General features: G+C 37.6%; 2 protein-coding genes across 2 annotated transcripts in view; both read left to right on the top strand.

The window, feature by feature from the left end:
• The window catches only part of LOC142358495 (proteasome subunit alpha type-1-like), a 209505-nt gene that overhangs the window by 59623 nt on the left and 134498 nt on the right, over nt 1-15384 (top strand). The window lies entirely within an intron of this gene.
• Nucleotides 4351-13790, top strand: LOC142358485 (hydroxyacylglutathione hydrolase-like). The gene is made up of 5 exons (XM_075409884.1): nt 4351-5219; nt 5650-5825; nt 6306-6507; nt 10812-10868; nt 13053-13790. The coding sequence occupies exons 1-5, from the start codon at nt 5090-5092 to the stop codon at nt 13691-13693; spliced, it is 1206 nt and encodes a 401-aa protein (XP_075265999.1). The 5' UTR covers nt 4351-5089; the 3' UTR covers nt 13694-13790.

Here is a 15384-nt window from a genome sequence, read left to right as displayed (position 1 = left end):
CTAACAACGCCAACCGTTCGCCGGTCGTTTGATAGCAATTCGCTCGACGTTGGTCGGTCATGTTTCATGCTACCGGCTTTTCGTTTGACTTATTTTTCGTGAGATCATTCAACTTCTCGTCCTCAAAAAGGGGATAATTATGTAAAGCCAGCAGGGCATTATGAGCCAGCAGGACGCTGAACAGCTTTTTAGGGTGTTTGTAGTGTCAAACTGTGCGCTCCACCGAGTCTCTTGAGAAGATGAAAAATCATAGTGTGAAGGCGCTTCTTAGCGTTTGACACCCCGCCCCACACATCCCTCCTGTTACGCCGCTAGGTCGACCACCCATAAAACCTCCGATTGCAATTCCAGTCATTTGAGAGGAGTTGTCGCGACGTTAATCGGTTTTGGTTAATTCTCTACACATAGGCATAAACCTGATTTTCAACTATTTTTTCATCATTTGGTGTCAAATACAGAGTTTTAATTGCTCTTGCTTTGTTTACGTTGTGTAATCTTTGGCTGCTGATTAAATTTTAATAACTGAGACTAGAGAGTGTTGCAATTAAGATTATAGACTTGCAGTTGTTGATATTTCGTAGTTTTTCTTGTTCGGATATTTTCTTTGTGCGTTTGTAAATCTAAGAGGTCAATTGAAAAGTTTTTAGTTTAAAATACAACTAAATATGTCATCAGATATGTACGCGTCAAATCTAGGATGAGTAGAAAAGCAGAAATTTATTTTGTAGCATTTGGCTGGCATGTTCAATAGAATAGCTGGATTTTAATACATCTTTGAAAAGCCGTATCATTTTTGCTTCAAACGCCAACTTTTCGTTCAATTCGTTTTGCAAAATTTTTCATATTTTGCAGAATGTAGAACAATATCAACTGCTTTTTTCATGGCTGAGTATATACTGATACCAACTTGTGACGCTGCCGTGGAAATATTTTTCATAAGCTTTTGAGATGTGATTTTTAAAAAGTTGTTTGTAAAAAATATTCTAATTTTCTAAGTGTTTTGGTCTTGGGTTGGATGGATAGTTAGCGATGTGAAAATTTCGCATAACTGCTGATTTTTTTTCTGTTCATTTGATTTCAATTCACTATAAAGGAAACAGTTTTTCCTATAATCTGTGTCTACTTTGGTGGAGCACTCATTTCTCTTTTTGATTCCATTTAATTATTAATTAAAGGGTTGGAACACTTAATGGTTGAGTAGCAGCTAAAACACTTAAAGGTTGTTCACAAATATCAATGATTTGGAAAGGATATGTTTTTTCCTGGTCGCTTTTCGCGTTAGTTTTCATAAATAATCTTCAGAAATGTAAATTGAACATTTGAAATTTTTTCTCGTCTGTGAAAGTATGCTACACTAATTGTTCGTCGTTCAATTTCCAATTTATTTCTATTGGTCGGTAGGTTTAATTTTAAAATTCTTTTGTGACCTCTACCATTCTCTTCTTGTTAATTGCTCTCAAACAAAATTTTAAGCAATTTTATTAATCCTGCTGGTCCTTTTTGGTGCACTTTTTCGTACTACCAAATTTTCCCGATAGTTTTTCTTGTCTGGACAATAGACTTTTTGTCGAGAACGGGATAAGCAGATAAAGGCCAGAGTGCATTTGGTCTCGGAGCATTTTGCTTAGAGCATTACTGGGTTTAAAGTATACGATTCACCTGAGGAGACGATTTCATTGTGAGAAGCGCTGTTCTGAGAATTTAACCTCCACCCCCCCCCCCCCCAAAAAAACGACTACTCCCTATCCACGCTCCACATTCAACCCGTAACCCTGCACGCTAGATCCTGCACGCTACTTTTACAGATGAGAAAAAACATCAAATGTTCAGTTTACATTTCTGAAGGTTATTTATGAAAACTGAATACAACTAAATATCATGATCGAACCCTTGCCTCCCCATCAAAACCCTCTTCCCACCGTATGCGGCAGCTAGCTGCTGACGAATGTAACCGCTCACCACTCGCTTGAGGGCAACTCGCCCGACGTTAGTTGGTTAGTTTGTTTTTTTTCAAACTGAATATCTCTTTTTTAATCGATTCTGAATATTTGGGAACCTTTGCAATTCTGTGCTCTCTTCACTTCCCGTGAAGTCTTACTCTTTTAAGTGCTCGGGTAGTTGTCTGATGCTAATAGTAATCTATTTTCTTGGCTTAATAAATACTGATTGAAATAAAATTATGTACAAACATTTCTTTGGAAAAGGTTTTTATTATGCGTTTATCGTAACTTTATATGGCCGCCGTTAGCCTCACAACGGCTATTATTTAAGGGCTCTCCTTTTTTCAATTCGCTATACCTTTTGATCACGTTTTTCGTTTTACATAAGTCGCCATTTTCACGTTTGACTTCTGACTTGCTTCACTCACTGTTTCAACCGAATGGATTTTAAATTCTTTCTAGCATTCAATTACGCAATTTACGCAAAGTGGTGAATACTGTCAAAGTCAAAAGCTCAAAATCAAAAGAGACTGGATAAACAGATAAAGCCCGGTCATTATGTCATTGAGAATTAGGTTATCGAAGGTCATTAGTGTTCGCTAGCTGACATTGGAATTAAGCTTATTAGCTTTCAGATTAGAAGCTGAATTAAGTATTATTTTAGAATCCAACCGAAACTGAACGGTAATTTAGAACACTTTATGACAATGAAAAAAAACAGCAAAAAAATTCGGTCAATTTATCTCTTCTTTTTTCTCTTTTTCTGTTTCAATCCCGATGTGCATCAAGTGCGTCAACGGCGGCTGTTTTCCGGCAAACTGCCGGCTGTGTTATTGATAGCTGTTTCTCTTCAAAAAACGTGCATTTATTTTTTAAGCTCGTATCAAAGTTATCATTTAAAAAAAACATTGGACTTGAATGAGTAATTTTATTTGATGCCTTCCTGTCAAGATATTTTTCAACGAGCAACGGCATTCGGGGCGCTTCATTCGGAAATGCATTCCAAATTAACTCGTAGTTAGCAATTGTTATTACGTTAAGATTGGGGGTAGCCATGTATTCTCGAGATCTGTATTTTTTTTAGAAAATAGAGATAATTTCTTGTGGTTTTCAGGTGCTACGTAGATTTTTCTGGAATTTAAAATAATTTTTATTTTTTAACTAAGCCTTTTTCTACACGAACAGTAACCAACCAGCGTCTTTTTCTATTATCTGTGCTTTGAAGAAATTCCTGACATTTAGTTTGTTTTTCTACGCTTAATCTGACGTTTCTTCTCATTTTTGCTCTGATACGATTCCAAACATATCATAACCAGCTTGACTATTATAATGCTTAATTGAGGAAAAGATGTAAACCTTTAAGAGAACTTAGAAGAGAATAGAACAGAAGGAGTGAGTGCAACTTCCGGTAATCAATGAGTTACTGGACACGTATCTGTACTGACCTAACGATTTGCTTTTTTTGTTTTGGCTGTTAAATCAGAAGCAATCTGTCCGTTTAAGCTGCTAGTGGTCTATCTTCAAAAAATAATACAGTTTGTAATTTGACGTAATTTTTATTTGAAATTTTTGAGTTATCTCGACAATTTTGTTCTCAATGTGATGATCTGTAGCTCTGCTGTTGTATGTTATTTGACTGGTAGTCTTTAAAGAGCTCCACGGAGCTCACAGACTGTCTTAGTTATCAAACACAAGCTTCAGGTTGATTTTGTAGTTTTTTTGCGTTCAATGATTGTTATTCAACTGAAAATAACTTTGTTTTAATTAAATTCATATCAAAATTAAATACTTGAATATGGGTCATTTAACTTACCTCGGTTTCCTTCGCTTGCCTCAGTTTGTCAACAAATTGAAGCGGCATTTGGTAGGCCAATGCATGTTACCAACATTCCTTTTGTTCATAAACACCTATTGCACATAAATGGGATCCATGACATATTGCATTTCATAACTCTCTTCAAGTGGAATTTTTCGTTATTTTCCAAATTGAATAAATCTGCAATTTATCTATTCTGTCTTTGATGAGGTAATCAAAATACCTACATGTATCCTTAATAATCAGCAGGAAAAGCGTTTTGGCTATTCCAAGTACTCTAAAGTAGGTTTTGTATTCCGTATGTTCAAATCATAGCTTTCCAAAATCTTCAGTTCAGTTCCAATTTTGTTCAACTTTTGGGCCAAATCTGCATAACTTATCAGCTGTATTCACTCATGCACAGTTAATCGTCAGATTTTCTGACTATTTCAAAGAGGTGAATTCGCTGAAAGCCAACTAATCTTTCCTTTGTTCATTTGTTCAAGAATGCTAAGGGCTTTAGGCTCTGGACTATAGATTTGTGGTTGCTACCTGAAAAGTCCTCTTTACAAAGAATGCAGCAGTGTTCTTACTCAATGTGGAAAATACTGAGGAGGTAGCTTATTCCTTGTTGAATATTTTAAATCCATTGTTGAAAACCAAAGCAGGAAAGTTTGTCTACCTTAATTGTTTTCCAATGTCTGAGTTTATAAATTATCAATTAAGCAAATATTGTTCCGTTGTCGCCGGCTGCGGAGAAACTTGATGCCAAAATATCAACGCTGTTTGTATATGTGTGGGTGGTTTATCCAGGATTTTATGTAGCATGGCATTGCAGCTTTATGTCAATACTGATTGGTATAGTGCCCTTTCTATCCCAGATTTAGTAGCACTGCACTGCAAACAAGGCATGAACAAGGTAGTGTGAGAGGTAAAATCAATTGTCTGTCCCTGTTATTTTTATGTGCATGTATTTCAGAGATTGGTAGAAAGGGAGAAAGTATTATGGGAATGGAAGTTTGTTTAAAGGAAGTGAACACGACAGGTTCAATAACAGTTAAGCTTACTTAAAGCACCACTCAGACCGGATCAGAATGGTATCTAGTTCAATTTTGGCACTACATTGTCAAAGAAGTCATGTTTGGTCTCCCCTTTCAATGTTTGTGAGCACCGATGCAACACCTTTCGCTGTTAGAACACCAACTTATCGCTTTACCAACAGCTTGTAGTTGTCTGTAGTTTATTTGTTATTAGTTTGCCACTAGTTTAGTTATTAGTTAGTTAGTTAGCGGCTGTTGCTATCTTCACCTACATATTTGGACTGTAGTTTGTTTTATCATTTATTAGCCTTTAAATGGAGGTGGTTAAAACAGGCCTCTTTCGCGCGGCCTACTTCATGTATGCGAACACGAGTGTTGGGTACTATTATCATTCACACAACCTTGCCACTGCGGAAAAGAAGTTCAAATCAATCGAAAAGAAAGGTCACCAAAGACTCGCTTTTTTAATAAAAGAAAGGATAAGTTGCCTGAATATCTGATTGGTATCCGATCCTCCAAAGTTCGTGGTCCTGTACCTCTCGCTCTGAATTGTTTTTTTGCATTTGCATCTTAACAAACTAGCATTGATAATGATTGGTAGAGGCAAATAAGGTGTGGAAGTATAAATTACGATGTGTATAAATGCTCTCATATAGGTTAAAAGATTGGCTGTATTGTCCTTTTCTTTATCTATATGTACACCATTGTAAAGGTGAAAAAAAACCAATTATGGGGGGGGGGGGGCATTTGAACTTAGTTTGAAAATCACTCCCCGTGTACTGTATTCCAGTTTTTCCTGTTTCGCTGGGGTGGTTTTTGAGTATTGCATAATTGCATACACAAAGCGAGTCTTTGCGTGCTTTTGAACCTTCAGCTCACAGTAAAGAGATCTCCTTCACCTATGGAAATGTTCAGCTTCATGTGATCCCATTTTGTCTGGATAACTATGCTTACATCATAGTAGACTTGCTCTGCAACAGTGCTCTTATCGTAGATCCGGGAGACGCCACACCTGTGCTAGAATTCTTTGAGAGAAACTCCAACTTTCAGGTCAATTTTTGTCCTTGAATTCTCTTAATTTTGGATACCTTTCGGCTTCAAATTTGTGATTTCAAATTTGAGCTAAACAATGTTGTAATCAGCTTACTATTAGTTTAATGAAATCCTATGCATAACTTAACTTATTTGTTTATTAATTGTTAAGTAGGCGTCTAATCCGATTGTTAATTGGGGCTTTTTTTCTGGGACCGTTGTCTCGATATTTGTTTGAATATTTCGCAATTTGGAAATATTTTGGCCTGAAACTGTTTTGTCTGTTCACCGTGGGTTATATATCGAATGGGCGAAAGTGTAGGGTAATTAATATAGTGTATATAAGTAAACGAATTATATATGGAATGATGGAAAAATTTTGACCGAACGGTTGTCAAGTTACTCCAAATGCGCAAAAAAAGATGTGACATCGAAATGAAATCATAAGTAAGTTGCAAACGTTTAAAAGTTTTTTTTTCATTGCCTTGTAACTTTTAGCCCATCGCTATTTTGTGTACACACAAACATTGGGACCACTGTGCTGGCAATGGTGAGCTGTTGGAGAGGTATCCTGAAATAGAAATATTTGCGTCTGAAGATGACGGTGCTTACCTTAGCAATCGGACATTTCGCGACACGGAAGAGTTACATTTTCATCAGCCCTTCACTAGTGCTAAAGTGGTGGCCTACGAAATGCCGGGTGAGATAATAATTTTTCTGACCAAATTGTCGCACATCATTGAATTGTGTTTTTCTCAAAAACTTGACGTACCTTACTGTCAAAATTGCTTTTTCCTGTCTCTCAATGTGATTTTTGCTTATTTTGGAAGTTTGTAGCAAATACACTATAGTACCAAAAAGCTACGTACAGTTGAAGATTTTTTTAATAAGCATTACAAACATCAAATAATTTAACATTTTTAGTTCAAATTTGTTCTCTAATAACGCGTCATTGCGCCTTTATCTTTTTTAATATCTAGCAGACGATTTGTATAGTTTTTATACTGGTTTTTTAACGATATCTGGGTCAATTTTGTTCCAATTATTCAAAGTTTTTAAATAATCGTGTATAGCTTGTTTGGCCACCCCATGTGATCGTGTTGCACCCCAAAAATAAGTGATCGTTTGTCAGAACTCAAAATTTTTTGCGTTTTTTTTCAAATCTCGTTTCATTTCGAAAAACTCGAACAATTCAGTTGCTGGAGATGCACACCCTTTTTTTATCAGTAAAAACAACATTCTGTTAGAACGAGAAAGGCTGCTTGAGCACATTGACACGCCATTTTGAACGAAACGCTTTTTTTCGAACTGACTTTTTTGCAGCCTTTCGGGAAAAAACTCTATTTTTTCTGAGAATACGTCTAACTCTACCTCTAGATATTTAATCGTAGCAAGAGAAAGTGATATGAGTAACTCTGATTCGCTCTAGAGAGGCTTTTTGAGCTTTTAAAACATCTTTTACTGACTGGAGAATTTTTGACAATTTTGGAGATCTGCCGCTCGATTTTCAAGCCTTAGCGCAAATAAATCATGCGTATGAAGCAAGAATACTGCTTTTAAAGCAGAAATGACGCGGTATGTAGCTTTTTGGGTACCATAGTGGTTATAGGCCCGCTAGTTCGTTTTTTCGTCTGTTCATTTTTTCGTCTGACCATTGCACTTTTCGGCTCCAAAAACAGGATAAACAGGTTAAGCCCTCAGGACCGTGCGGTCTAAGTTTATTATCAGTGTGGAACTACATGAATCAGCGTAGACGAAAAATTCATGGTGTGAAGAGCAATTCTCAAAGGTTGACCACACTCGCTTGGAGTTTGACCCCTCCCCCCGTTTTTTGACCACGTTTTTTTTAGTTTTTTGGTTTAGTGTATTACAATACGCATTTTCGGGTGTTTGTGAGTAAAAATTACTGTGTTTTTAAGTCTATTTTTTCTGGGTGTTGAGTGATAGATTAAAATTAATGAAAAACTTGTTTATAATTTTAGTTTTTTAATCATATTGACCCCGTCCCAAAGGTCCTCCCCCACCACCGCCACACTCAGCAAACCCTTTAATGGTATCTTCAAGAGCCAACCGGCTACTACCGAAGGCAACCGCTTGCCGGACATTTGAGATCAATTCCCTTGTCGGTTAAGTTTACAATTGTTGTTTCTATGGTCACCCAGTTTTGTTTTTAGTTCTACAAAGTTATCTTTTCCTGATTTCTCGATAGGTTTAATTCGAAAGATTAGCACTAAGTCAATATTAAACGCAAGTTTTTTTTCTTCAAATGGCAACAGACACTTGTTAAGTTTATAATTTCTGTGCAACCACAAACGGTTGAAAAATATGCTAAAAATTATCTTGAACAATGTGAGATTGATAACCTCTTCAACACGGTCATGTATTTTTGACCTCGCTGGCAAAAATTCGTTATATATTTTTTCATATAAATTTAGGCTCTGAAGGATCGAGTTGGGTACTTTTTGGGTCGATAATATCTGTTTATCGATGAGATTTTACAATGCTGCTGATTTTCATTCATCTTAGGTCTTCTCTTTAGGTGATAATTGTTTGGTGATCAAGTATCTGAGTCAATGTCTTCGTTTGGAGAAAATTGACGTATATCTGACCTTAAACGCTGGTAGAACGGGATGCTTCAAGCTTCGAAATTTCCCTGAAATTCACTGAAAGCTTTACAATCTTTAAGCGTGTTTCACCAGAAATCACGGGGTGATATATATTCACGATGAATGCAAATTTTGCGAAAATTGGACCAAATCCACTTACCCCTCCTCGCCCTGTTAGGCTACCGTTCCTAACTTTGAGCTAGTTACTACCATAGCCAATACCCCACGTTAATTAATAAAATGCAATTTTCCCAACTTTTTTAGATTAAGTTTATATGTAAATTGGAACATTATAGCTCACGTAGCTTTTAAATTTCACTTGGTGTTAGATATGGTGGTGTTAGATAATACAGATCAAAAGCGATATAAATTTAAACCTATTCTGCTGAACTCTAAGTCAAATTTAAAGGCTACGTGAGCTATAATGTTTCAATTTATCTACTCAAATTTAATCTAGAAAGGTTGGAAACGAGGGTTTAACGAGGGATTTTGGCTTTGGTAGACACTAGATCAAAATTAGGAACATTAACTTTACAGGGCGAGGATTGGTAGGGGGCTTCCAATTTTTACAAATCAATTGGCTAAGTAGATGCAGTTTCAACGTCAGTTATGAAGTTTTGTGGAAAACTTTTTCTTATTGCACATAGAAGAGCATACCATTTTGGACGCTTTTTCCGTAATTAGGTTTTCCTGCTTCCGATATAACTTTCCAGATCGACTGTTTTAAGCTAAAATGCTTCCATTCACATAGAAATTTTTATCACTTTGCTTTGCTAGAAATTTATCTTTTATTTTGGAAATACTCGTTTGAGTCGTTAAAAGCTTCTATGGCATTGAGTTTGATTTCATTATATTATTTATTTATTAGATTGATTTCATTAGAATATTTATTCAAAGTTTTATTAGATGGAATGGTAAAAATGCAGAAAAGGATTATACGAGCAATTTTTTCAAAGGGAAGTGTGACAGCGTTTCCGATATCATGGATAAAAACAACATCTTAACCGTCTACGAAGTGTGCATTGCTGAGCTTCTCAACGAAATGTTTACGCAAGTGAGGGGTACATCAAACTTTGATCATTTGAACTTTAAGCAACAGAAGGAACGTCGTCCGACTAGAGGCAAAACAAGGGGAACACTGCTCAAATGTTATGAAAAACGCGCTGAAAAACCAAATACGTAAAGCATATAATTTTGTAAAGGAGAATGAACTTTTTCCCAAAAATAAATAAAATGTCCAATGCTGATTACAGAAAGTTTTTTTAAGGTATTCGCTAACCTATATATAAAACAAAATCAATCAATAATCAAACGGTTCTTTTGTGTCGCCTAACCTTTTCTGTTTTTGGTGCTCTTCGATTCTTTCTCTGGGCCTCTACTAGTTGAGTCTACGACTCGTTAGAGACCCCTCCAGGCAGTTTTTCTTTTGTAACTTTCTACAAATTTGTTAACTGTAGCTGGTAAACTAATTCAAATTCAAGTCGCTCAAAGAGCTGTGCATGAAGGAAAATCTTATTCTCAAATTTATTTGTCGATTGGATCGTATCGTACTGCAATTGATATTCTGATTAAAATCAGGTGAAACTTAACGGAGATAAAAAAAAACTTGAATAGCATCAGCGTAGCTTTGAGTGGTTCATGATGTCCCATTAAGGAAATTGATCTAATCCCTGCAGGCATGTTGGCGCACCTTCTGTTCATTGTAGTATTGAAGTATAAATTGAATCCAATGACGATACCAATTTGTTTTAATTGCTCTCAAACGAAGTTTGTAGCAATTATGTTAGTCCGGTCGGTCTTTTTTTATGCGATTTTTTGCTTAACCGTTTTCGTCTGACCCCTTTCACTTTTGGTCCTCAAAATTGGGATAAACATGTAGACTTATACTTATGATGAAGGTTTTTGGAGGTTGAAACCCCACCCCCTCCCCCCAACAACCCCCCCCCCCCCCCACAATCCCCACCCCTGCACATCGTTCAGGCAGTAAGGGCCCAGTCCAGCCAAAGACCCCCTCCCACCGTTGCCCCCACCCCCGCATGCCAACGTTAGTCGGTTATGTTTTTGTATGTATATTATCGCCAAAATAAATCAGTTTTTAAGAATGGCAAAGAGAAACAACCGGAAATTTTTGGTGTAAAACAGTTCATCAAATGAGTTTCATGGAAACCAGTACACATCTCACTGATGAAAAATGAATGAAAAAGAAAGCTTTTCGGAAAATATCTTAAATTGTTACCAGCGTTTTACCATGTCTAATAATGGTTGTCGCCTTGTGCAAAATATGGATGTCCTCAGATTGTCTGATCATTTAATACGCACTTTGTCCTTATTATAGTTGACCTTTGATCTTCACGAGGTTCGAAAAAAAATTAAGTCATATGTCCATTGTTTGTTTCAGGTCACACTGTTGGACATGCTCTATATTGTCTCACTCCTCTGTCTACACACTCGTCAGGTAAATTAATACGAAGTTGTACGTTGAGGAATTAAATAATTTCGTAAGCCATCTCCAGCTTCGAGTTTTCAAATTGAAAATTGCACAGTACGTGAAACCTTGACAAATAGTGCTTATGCGCAATGTATGAAAAACGTAATTATGTGAACTCTATAAACCAAAAACATCGGAAGAAAAGTTCTATTTTGTTCCTAATTTCACAAGTTTTTAATTGCTCGCGACTTATTGAATTTTTCGTATTAGATTCCTCTCATTCGGAGTTTAAAGAAGATTAAGTATAGGTCACTCTGCTAGAAGTCACTTATAACTTCTGGGGTTCATCGAGAACTGGGTTAGTGGCTCGAGGCATGAAGCCCAGAATTTCGAAATGATAGCTAATGAAGTGAGCCAGAACTTGCACATTTTGAAATAACAAAAGTTGCTTAATTGGTGGTAGTTTACTATTAAAATTGCGCCAAAATTGAATTCATTGTCAAATTTTAAATCTTGTGTTGCAAAATTAGCTCTAACGCAAGCACTTGAATTATCTTTGGTATAGATAACATTACGGCTGTAGGTAAACTTGAAGTCGAATTTTTATATGACTCAAAGATAAGCATTGCTTTAATTGAAGTTTTTTTTTATCGTACACCTAGATTTTTTTCCGCCGTTTCATTCCTCGTCAAGAGTATGGAGCAACTTTTGTCGGTTAGTTCTACCATGCAGCGGTTGTATTTGTTTGCTTCGTTGGCTGTATATAAATATAAGGCCCTTTTGCTTGAGAGACACAATTTTTTTGAAATTTGAAAAGGATAATTTCTTTTCTTGAATTGAAATTTTTTGTGTGTTTTGTTTCGAGCTATTGCCCGGCATTTTGACTTTTGATTGCCTAATTGTGTAATTTTTAATTAATCTCGAACGAAGTTTGAAGCAATTATTGTAAGCGTGTGTATATTTTGAATGAACAATTTTCGCTTGCCGCTTTTGCACTTTTGATCTAGAATATTCATTGACTTCGTGACTTTTTCATCCTTTAGTTGTTCATTTTTGAAAGATCCTAGTTTCTCTCGTTCTAAAATAAAGTCCGTTGCTTAAAGAGATTGCGAGCGAAAGGTAGTCAAAGCCTTTGTAGCTGAGTGGCAAAGATGTCAGTCTGCCAGCCTGGAGGTCCAGGTGCGAACCCCAGTGGAAAAGTTTTTTGCACCGAAATTTCTATAATATGATACCTCTGAATTAATTAAATTGCACCCGTCTGTCGTTCGAGAGCAATTCATCTGATGTTTGTCGGTTTATGGATTTAGTTACTCTCAAGCAAAGTTTATAACAATTATATAAGTCCTGTGGTCTTCATTATGCGATTTTTCACTTGACCGATTTTTCGTCTGACCCCTTCAACTTTTCGTCCTTAAAAACGGGATATACGGGTAAAGCCCGGAGGGCACTAAGTGGCTGAGGTGCTCTCTTAGAGCTATACCAGTTTCTAAGTATGCGATTCACCAAAACTGTTTTAAGAAGAAAATTTCATTATGTTAAGGGCGGTTTCCTAATCTTAAAAGTTTGGACCCCCTTCAGTTACCACTCCATCCCCTCCCCAAATACTCCCACCGTTCAGCCTCCTCCACCTGGTGGTTTGAACCCTCCTCTCGTCCAGTTATACCCCAACGCGTGGGAATTCCAACCCCCTATCCCCCCAGTGCTAACATCCCTAAGCCCCGGCTAGGTACTACTGAAGCCAACCGCTCGCTTGTCGTTTGAGAGCAGTTCGTTCGACGTTAGTAATTTATGTTTAAATGATATTAATTTTAATTCACAAACCGCAAACCTCGTTTGATCATGGTTGACAAACTTTCAAAATTGTCCGAATTGCCAGAGGCCTTCAGACTAGGTGTCATTCTGGACATTCAAAGTATACAAAACCTCAAACGTGTTTAGACAAGGTTTTAGTTGTGCCAAAACTTTAAATCCCGATAACTTCTCGAAAAGAACGGACTTTGATTGAAAAAATTTTATGACGTATTCTACACTTGACAGGCTTTTGAATGAAACCACTTATTCGCTTTGATAGATTGTTCGATCGGCCAAAACTGACTGAACAAAAATTCAGTTAGGCGTATGTCCCCCCCCCCCCAGAAGTGGGGTCGGAGCAAAAAGTCGAGAGTAGTAAAACGTTAGTTTTTTTTTGCTAGCAGAATTTCTGTTATTTAGGTGATGAAAACGCTATCAAAGGCAACATGGAGAGCGAGACAGAGCTATCAATTCAAAGAGGTTTGAATGATTCGTTCTCGAACCTTCAAGTCTATCAGTACGAAAAAGTGATTCCTCGAATTATCTGTGAGGAAGCGTTTAAAGCTAACGATGGAACGAGTTCTGAACTAAGAAAGGATAGTAAATACCAATCTTTACTGTTTACTGGTGACTGCGTATTCCTTAACGGAATCGGAAACATGTTCGAATGTCCAAGTGTTGTAATGGCTGCCACTCTTCAGAGGATTGTCGATATTTTCCCTGAGAATACGCTCGTACTACCCGGACATGAATACACCCATACTATGGTCAGATTTACTCTACAAGAGGTCGACCCTGAAAACCCGGTGCTAAAGCAACGTTTGGATACTATTTTGAGACAAAGAGCGGATAATTTGCCAACAGTTCCTGCGGAACTTAGAATTGAGAAACAGTGCAACCCATTTTTGAGGACTTCCTATTTGAGTACCCATCATAAAGCGTATCTGCAGAAAAGTTCCAGCGATATTGTGGAAATTTTAGCAGAAAAGAAAGCTAAATTTACCAAAGAGCTAAATGCAAAAGGTTCTAGTAAAAGCAACTCAGCAAATTCGATATCTTAGTGAACAAAAAAAGACACCCCTTTATAAATCGACGTTTGATTGTCCCATTTATAAAATTTTAATAAATTATGAAACGTTCAAATGGTTTGATTATTAATCTGAATAATTACGAAGAGCTCTGATATGGTGTGATTGAAGACTACTTCACTTCACGGTTGAGGAAGATGATAAAGTTATTGCTCTGAAATTTGTCTTGGAATGAAATTGAAAGTTTTATCGCCGAGAAATTAGAGCTGACGAAATACAGAGCAATACGTTTATGTGGTTTCTACTGTGGCTGTGTTATCAACTTGTGGGGTACATTTTTGCTTTGCTCTCGGCTAGCTAAGTATAGGCTAGCTAGGCAAGCTAATTTAAGTGAAATAATAAAGGGTAGATCATGCTTCGTAATCCGAATATTGATTTTTTCATATACCAGTCGGGCTAATACCAGTCTGGTTATTTTTGTTTCACTAGATTGAACAAACGTTGAACTGAATAACGCATTTCACATTCAGTTTAAAAAGAAATCAACATTAATACAGTTTCTCGAGCAGAAAAAACAGCATTCAACTTTATCCACTGTTCAAACCAAACACTAAGGTCCGTCAAGAAACATAACTTTATGATTATTCAGCTTGGTTAATACCTATTAAATTTTTGAAGCAGGTTGCCAAAAACTCATAAAGCATGCGGTAACAAATGACATCAAGAAAACACATTCAGCAGCTAACTTCAGCAAAAAGAATGCCCTTTATTTGATGCATGTTCCGATGGTTGTTGATGTTGTAGCCGTCCGGGGTCGACTTCGGCGTCAGTAGGTATGCCTTTAGAGCCCGAGGAAGGACGCGGCCTCGACAGGCATCGACCATAAGCTGTCGATCGTGAGGTGGGTGGGTTTCTTCTTGCACTCGAATAGATGTTTCGTGTCATGCGGGCTCTCTTGGCAATCTGGGCAGACGTCACGCACTTCGGGGTCGATTCTTGACATGTACGAATTTAGTAACTTGCTATAACCACTTCGTAGTTGGGCGAGCTTGACTCTGGTACTCCTGGGAAGCTTCTTCTCCGACTCGGAATTGGGGGTGGCGGGGCATTCAGAACCTTGTTGTTGCGCATTTTTGAGATGGATTTCCTGACGAACTTAATGTGAAGTATGATGTTGCCTCGCTTCAGCCATTTTGGGTGGCTTCTTTCCGGGGCACTTTCAACATCGCTACCGAATTCTTCTGTCAGGGTCTTCCGCATGTCTCTTTCGCTGACTGAGTCCTTGATTCTATGGTTAGGATGGTGTGTCGACTGTGAAGCCGAGATTGTGCTGATAGAAGCTGGCAGTGGTCTCGCACGGGTAGAATCTTCATCTCGTTGTGAAGATCGTCTTCCATTGTCATCCGCGTGCAGCCAGTGGCGCTTCGCAAGGCAGAGTTCTGGCATCTCTGGATTTTCTGCCAGTGCGAATCGGCCAGACCAGGGGACCAAACGGGAGCCGCGTAGTTGATGATGGCTCTCCCTGTAGCTTTGTACGTAGTGAGTAGCAACTCTTTATTCTTCCCCCAGGAGCTCCCGGCTAGGGCACAGAGGACGTTGTTTCTCTTCGCTACTCTATCCGCTACGGTTTTCGCATGGGCACCAAATTTGTACATCGGGTCAAAGGTGACTCCTAAAATTTTTGGGTGTTTTTCTGTTGGTTTCCTGTTGCCTTCCACCTCTAT

Source organism: Convolutriloba macropyga, chromosome 2, assembly GCF_964194025.1.
Source record: "Convolutriloba macropyga chromosome 2, txConMacr16.3, whole genome shotgun sequence".
NCBI lineage: Eukaryota > Metazoa > Xenacoelomorpha > Acoela > Convolutidae > Convolutriloba > Convolutriloba macropyga.
This window is presented reverse-complemented; position numbering and strand designations above follow the sequence as displayed.